A 7,247-nucleotide genomic window follows, 5' to 3' on the forward strand; every position below is an offset into this window, starting at 1 on the left:
TTTTTTTTTTTTTTTTTTTTGTGTGTATCTTTTAGCTCCATGGCAACACCAACTTAATTTCATGCTGTGAATGTCTGTCTTCATGCTAGAACTTTGCTACAGACTAAAAATAGGGTGTGTATGGTCATGGGCAGATCTAGGATTTTGAGAAGGGGGTATGATATAGATGGTGTGGAGCATCTCTTCATAACATGACTCTCTTTCCCCACCCCTCCTTCCATTTAAAGAGAAGCTAGAAGTGTTACTAATTTTCTAGGGGTCTAGGACTACTTATTCATTTTGATATCAGAGTTTAAAAAAAAAAAAAACCTTATTGGAACGTTTGCTAATTTGTTAGGTAATATATGAAACTTCAGTGCAAGAAAATAATCAAAAAAAATTGTTTAACTAGTCCTGTAGTCATACTTAAATGTACATCAGTTACTTAAACTTGTAGAACAAAATCTAGTCATTCTGAGTATCTTAACATTGCCTCTAATACGTGACCGTCTGTTAATTCTACACCTGAATGTAATGTTTTTGGCCATAGCTAAAAACAGTCTGCAGAGGTGAAAGAGCCATCGCTCATACTGCCTGTTACCAGGGATGGCTAACAAACAGTAAAACTGCAGACAGAAGGCTTGAATAGTGGAACAACAACACTATTGAAAAGGTCCTGTTTTGTATGGAGGTTAATGATTCTCTCTCAAATGGATGGATTGTTAACACCTATGGACTGAAGAGACTGAACTAGCAATAAAACTACAAATGGCCATACACAGCTGCAGACTGGGGGTGGAGAGGAGAAAGAGGTGCAGTTGCACATCCCTCAACCCCCTGTCTGGCATTTTGTGTTGTGTGTGTTCTGAATAAAACAGGAATCAAGGGGGATGGTGGGGACCCCCCCGATCTTTGTAGCTTTCTTGCCAGTTCCAGAGAATTCTAAACTCAGGCAAATAACTGAGATTTGAAACTTCTCAATTGCTAGCTCTATTTTTAAACTATCTCCAATATGTGAAACTGAGGTGCGTTTGTTTGTGGGGGGTGTTTCTTCCAAATGATTGGGTTTTGAGACTCACCTGCTCCATTTGCTTTTTATTTGACTTTTTTTTTTTTAAATTCTTCCAGACTTGCTACAATCAACTGCCAGCTTCCTTTCTACCCTGGATGAAATCATTGACTTGCCTCCTCTGTGCCAGAAGTCTTGAAGTAGATTCTGCTTCTTTTATTTATTGAGCTTTACTAAGCTTGTTCGTGTCTCTTTCTCTCTAGGCTTTTAACCCTCTCTAACTTTCTAAATAAAGAATTAGGTAAATAATACTTGCGTCTAAAATGAATTTCCATACATTACTTGGTAAGATGGTACTGTAGTTGACATTGCTCTGGAATTTTATAGGCATGTTTTGAGCACTGCAGATCCCAGAGAGCTTTTAGGATCAGAAGCTTCTATAGTGTAGTAAGTCAAATGTAACTACCCAAGTTGAGGGATCACAAATCTTTAAGTAAATCTGGGACTAGGTCTCTATCCAAATCTCACTTGTACTACTAGCTTGTTAACTTGCATAGACTAACATCCATTTTTGGGCCTTCTGGATACTGGGAAGAAATGGTTGGCTTATCTAGATGCACTGCTGAGATGGTGAAATATTCTTGTCCCAGTAGAAATGTCCTAAATAGGAGTAGGCATATCCATCCAGTAAAGTGTCCTATCTCGTACTGATAATATCTCATAACTGACGAACTATCAAGGAAGCCTAGAAAAGGCACGGGGTAACCTGCTTCTCTCAATCTGTAAGATTCTAGTATCCTTAAATAAGCATGGGAGCGTCATGCTGGCTGCAAAGTGGGTCTCAGTTGTGGCTTTTTGGTTAAGGGTTGTTTTTTTTTTTTGAGTGGGAGGGGTGAGGTGGTCCATGCATATGCGTTTTTTCTTTTAAAATTTATTTACCCAGTTCTGGGTTGCACTTTACCTCTCTTTCCCCTCCCTGCCCTTCCACCCCCTCTCAAGGTGACTAGAAGCTTGCTTTTAGTATATCTATGCACAGTAACATTCATATGTTCCCCACAGAAAGGGGAGAGCAACAACTCAATTCCCATCTTGAGGGTTCAATACTCTATTCTCATCACTCCTCCTTATCTTGGTTATCACCACAGGCACAAACTTGGGACAAGTAAGGTATTCCATATAGGATGTCACCAGAGTGGTGCCTGGCTCTTGCATCTTAATTGCCTGTTAAGGGCTTCTACACAGAAGAAATGAGGGTGGATGGTGGAACTGATAAAAGTCACTTAGTTAAACTTCTTACTTGAGTTGGGATATCTTTTGTCTAAAAGCTCACCAAAGTGTATGTTGGTTTAAACTGCGCTATTCCACAGGTTCTACAATCTCTATGCAACTCACTCCAGTAGTTGACCACCCTCATACTTTCAAGTTCTTGCTAGTATTCAATGTAGATTTCCTTTAGCACACCTGTACATGAAGCTTCAAGTGCAGTAGGCTAATTCTGCTGTACATTAGCATGGTGGGTAAAATCTATGTTGATGCATAGAAGTAGAATTGTGTTACTGCACAGTAGCATTACCTAAAATGTGTGTCCTGGTCCTACTGTGTAGCTTTTTTTTTAACATGTAAATGCCACAGCACAGGTGCTTTGATGCACATAGCTGTACAAGTGGTGAAATGAACCTTGGAGATGCTTTAGTTCAAAAGTGCACGGCTGCCGCTTTGTGCCGTCACACATCTCACTGCTTATAGAACATGCAGAGCAGATTCTGTGGGACAAAGGCATGAGTGCGTGTGTGTGCACAGTAACTTGTAGACGTAGACAGCCCCTTTTTAGTTTTTGAATTGCAAATTTTGTATCTTGGCGGGGGGGAGGGGCTAGAAAAGCTCCCCCCCACTTTATTGCCAACTTTTTAAACTACCTTTTATTTTGCAGGATTAACAACTTCCCACTACTTTCTCTTTCTAACTCCACCCCTCCCTGTGAACCCCACACATCTTGGTCTCTTCTCCATGCTAAATACTATTAAGCCTTTCCTTGTGACTGTGTGTGTTTTCTAGGCCTCTGACTTTGTTCTCTTGAATTTAGCCTCTTCAAGAAATATGTGGGCAATGTCCACTTATTGTAACTTAGATACAGCACTCCCAGGTGAAGCCTTATTAGTACTGAATTGTCACACTTGAAGTGAAGTGACTTCCATTCTCCTGTTACAGTATCTGTGCATAGTGTTGTTGCTTTGTCTTGTTCCCTGTAGTACTGCAGTCTAGCCAGTTATCACCTAATTTGTATTTGTGCATGTGACTGTGTTCCATCCTAAGGACAGTAGTTGGCACTTTCAGGTAACGTCTCCTGTTTTACCAAGGTCACTTTGGATCCTAATCCTCCAAAATGCTTCCCCTGCTACCCCCAAATTAACGTAACATGACACATCATGGCATGGTCATAGAAATAAACTGACAAGAGCAATTCATACTTACCAGAGCCAATGTTGGCTGTCCTTATAACCTTCTAACTTTGTTATGTACTTAAGTTCTGGAGCAAATCAATAAATCTTTCTTTCTGGGTATTCTAGGCACTTATTGGCTTTGTGCTTTTTGTTCCATTTGTTGGAGAGAGGTTGGTGTGTGTGGTGTGTGGTTTTTTTTTTTTTTTTTCTTTCAATGAAATGCTTTCAGCAGCAGGAAAAGTTCTATTGTTCTACATGAAATAATAGAGCTCTATGCCCCATATCTCTCACATCTGAGAAATACCAGCAGCCTGGAGCTGGTGTGAAAAATAAATGACTAAGAGCCAGATTTTGTGACATACCTGTGATTAATACATTACGATACAAGGTTAGGAAAAAAACCAACTGGGACTAAATTAGTAGGAACATATACAGTGAATTTCTCTTACCTGTACTTCTCTTGGAGTTAACTTTGAAGTGAACTTCAGCCCATGAAAGCCTGTGGTGTGTGCATGAGAGAACATACCTACTTTGGTTAGTCTGTAAGGTACAAATCTACCCTGCTTTCTGCTTGATTTCAGACTAACACAGGTAACTGCATCTGAGGTAATTTCTGCCAAATGGAGTAGTCTCCAGGTTTTTACAGCTGCTTGCCCTATGAACACTTCCCAAAACCCACTTCTCTTTGAAGAGGTGAAGCTGATTTAGGAGGATTGGTTTCTTCACATTGGGACTTGATTGAGTGAGCTTGTTCTCTAAGTCACAGGGGTGTTAAGAAGCTGTACAACTCTCAATAAGTTATGCAGTTTATGAGCCTAGAAGCATAGCTGGAAGTAGGTTCTGTACATTATGCCCTTCAGTTGCAAGTAGTTGTTTGGGGGTGGGAGTGACTAATAGTATAATGGATCCATCCCCTGCTTCTGTGTGGCCTATATACCTGAGCCAGCAGCAAATTTGTTGCAATTCATTGGTATAGGTAGCTAGTGGCTACCTTCTGCCTCTGAAGGAAGGGGACAGCAGGAAGGCAATTGACATGGAGGTATGCCCTAATTGCATTGTTTTTCCAGGGATGTCTCCTTAGAACCATAGAAAATTAGGGTTCATAGATGTCATAGACATTAGGCCTGGAGGGGCTCTCACAAAATAATTGGGTCCAGCCCCCTGCCCAAGGGGTAGGAAGTCAGCCCAGCAAGGTAAGTATCTAAGCATTTCTTAAAGGTATCTAGAAGGGTTGGAAGGGACCACAGGGTCATCTAGTCCAACTTCCTGCTTAAAGCAGGACTGTCCCCAACTTGATCATTCCAGCCAGGGCTTTGTCAAGCTAGGCCTTAAAAACCTCCAAGGATGGAAATTCCACCACCTCTCTAGGCACCATCCATTGTGTATTAAGACACAGCACTGAATAATATAGCTTGCAATGGGAGCATGAACAGCCAGGACAGGTAAGTGGACAGACTTATTTAAATGCAATTAACTTCATGCTGGAGTGAGTCATCTGAAACAGTAAATGTATGCTTCTTGCAGAGGTTTTCATAGGCAGATTCTGTAATAGTGTGTCACTGGAGATGCTCTTCTTTATACATGATCTTATGAAAGGACTCTCAGCATTGTAAATAAATAGGAATTTTAAAGCATGTAGAAAAACATTGAGTAGCAAGTCTACCATGTGTACCCAGTTTCCAAAAAGAGGGAAGACACCTTGCATCAAATGGTTACAGGGAAGAACAGCCAAGAATCCCTTGACAGAGCTGCTAGGTTCTAATTTGTGTCTAAATTAGAGTTACTGCTTCATGTTGCAAGCAATAATTTAAGGTAGCAAGATGCATTTTAGGTTGGAATTTTTACAAGGGGTATGAAGGAGCTTGGAATCAAACGTTTACAGATTGCTACAGGATGCAAGTGCATCTGACTTCCAGCGTATACTGTTCTGTTTGTTTTATATAGTATAAGAGTCTACTTTATGAAATTTCAGAGCACAGCTACTCTTTAAATATAATAGACTGATAAGTGGCTCTGTACCAATATCACTGGGGAGGTCCATGTTTGAACTTCCTCCATTTAGAAACTACATGTTCTAATTGTATCTCTGCTCATTTACTTTTTATGCATCATTGCCACCACTAAGTGCCATTAATCTTCAGATTGTATCCTCAGTTGATAACACTGGACAGTTAAAGGTCCTTTACCCATCTTGGTGATTTGTCAGGGGGATGTGGGAGGTGTGGGCAACAACATATTTTCTTCTACAAGGATACAAAGAAGTTGGGTTGGATAGTTTTATGCAAGTCTCCTATCTAGAGTTCAGTGGGTTTATTGAAGTGTGACAGGTTATAGTCTGACCTGGAGAACCTTATTGCTTGTGGTGATATAAGGGAGGAAGAAAGAAACAGCTTGACCTTTAGATCCCATCAGTCTCTTCTCATAAACAGAGTAAATGACACGGCATCACTAAGAGATTACTTAGAAAATAGTCTCTTAAATTGTATACCATATAAATGGGATGATCTGTAAAAGACTTAAAAGTGTGTCATGTGATTAAATTGGGTTTGGGCTCAATAAAGAAAAATGCCCCCCCCCCCCCTTTTTTTTTCCCCTCAGCCATCAGATTGCTGATTACAGTGAGTGTAGTTTATGTATTACAATACTTTTGATTTTGTCTGGACATAGGTTAACCTATGGTATAAGTTTAGCATGTAATAAGATGCACTATAATCCTATTATATTGCTATGTAATGCTAAGAAATGTTGATTACTGACTGCTAGTCTGAGTTTTAGGAAGACAAGCTGAGTTTTTAAGACTGGAAGTGGAGGCCAAACCATGAAGATTGGCCTTGAACTCGGGTGAGGCAGCAGATGGAGCTCAAGTGTCTCATTCCTATCTCATGTTGAATATATCCTCATGTTTTGTTTTGTTTCTTTAGAGCCCCATTGCCACCCACCTGGGAACCCCCCCAGTCATGTTCACAGCTGTGCCCTTTGAGCACCAATTTGTTTTTTTTCCAGAACATTACACTTGTCTGTAAAATGCTGTGGTGCTAGTCCTATTTTCCATTTCACTTTAATCTTTAGGTTAGGGATGGATTTCCAAGAAGGCAGAGCCTGAATTGGTTCAACCTTTTGCAGGCTAATCTAACCTGCCTAGGTTGAACCAGTTTGTAACAGAACAGACATGCAGGCACTTGCCTGCAGTTGCTCAGGCCAAGAGCTGGGGGTGCTAGAGTGTGCCCTTGACTGCAGGAAAGGGGGGTGCAGTCTAGGCTGAACTGGCCAGGGGGGTTTAATTCCCCCACTTTTCTCCCTGTGCTGGCTCCAGACTGTCCCATCTGGGCTGAGCAAGTGCGGCAGGGGAGAAACGACTGCTCAGCACAGGGAGAAGTGGCCTTGCACAGAGCTCCCCTACCCCAGCCCTGTGGTGGTGGGGGGGTGGGAGGGGGAAGAGGAGGAGCAGTCCCCCTCCAGTGCCCCACAGAGTCCCCTCTTCCCTGCCCTGGGGGGGGAGGAGGAGCAAGAGCAAGGGGAACAGCCCCCTGCCCAGCATACAACAGAGCCCTGCTCCCTGCCCCACAGGACAACCATCCTGGCACGGCCCTTTTAAGGTGAAGGGGCCAGGGAGAAAGGTTAACTCCTCCCTCCATCCCTTCTGCTCCCTGGCAGATGGGCTGACCCCAGCTGCGGTGGGGGAAGGAGGGAGGAATTAAGCCCCTCCCTGCTAACATCGTCTTAATGGGGCTGTGGTGCCTGGTCTCTCTCCAGGTCCTGTCTGCTCTCCCTAGAGAGCAGAGGGGTGGGGCCAGCCCAGCTCTGGAGCAGAGCGCCCC

The 7,247-nt window shown here is 42.4% G+C and overlaps 1 protein-coding gene and 1 long non-coding RNA gene across 3 annotated transcripts in view; one reads left to right on the forward strand and one right to left on the reverse strand.

Moving 5' to 3' along the window:
* Nucleotides 1–1,299, forward strand: part of PTTG1 (pituitary tumor-transforming 1) — a 6,934-nt gene extending 5,635 nt beyond the window's left edge. For both annotated transcript variants that reach the window (XM_019506479.1, XM_019506478.1), the window contains exon 6: nt 1,108–1,299. In XM_019506479.1, the coding sequence (XP_019362024.1) occupies nt 1,108–1,187 (80 nt within the window). In that variant the 3' untranslated portion in view covers nt 1,188–1,299. The remainder of the gene's footprint in view (nt 1–1,107) is intronic.
* Nucleotides 184–3,556, reverse strand: LOC109290092. The gene is made up of 3 exons (XR_002095521.1): nt 3,438–3,556; nt 2,939–2,941; nt 184–195 (listed from the first exon to the last, which is right to left on the reverse strand). It is a non-coding gene; the product is annotated as an uncharacterized LOC109290092 (long non-coding RNA).
* Nucleotides 3,557–7,247: the final 3,691 nt, after the last annotated feature.

Source organism: Gavialis gangeticus, unplaced genomic scaffold, assembly GCF_001723915.1.
Source record: "Gavialis gangeticus isolate Ggan-Ray unplaced genomic scaffold, GavGan_comp1, whole genome shotgun sequence".
NCBI lineage: Eukaryota > Metazoa > Chordata > Crocodylia > Gavialidae > Gavialis > Gavialis gangeticus.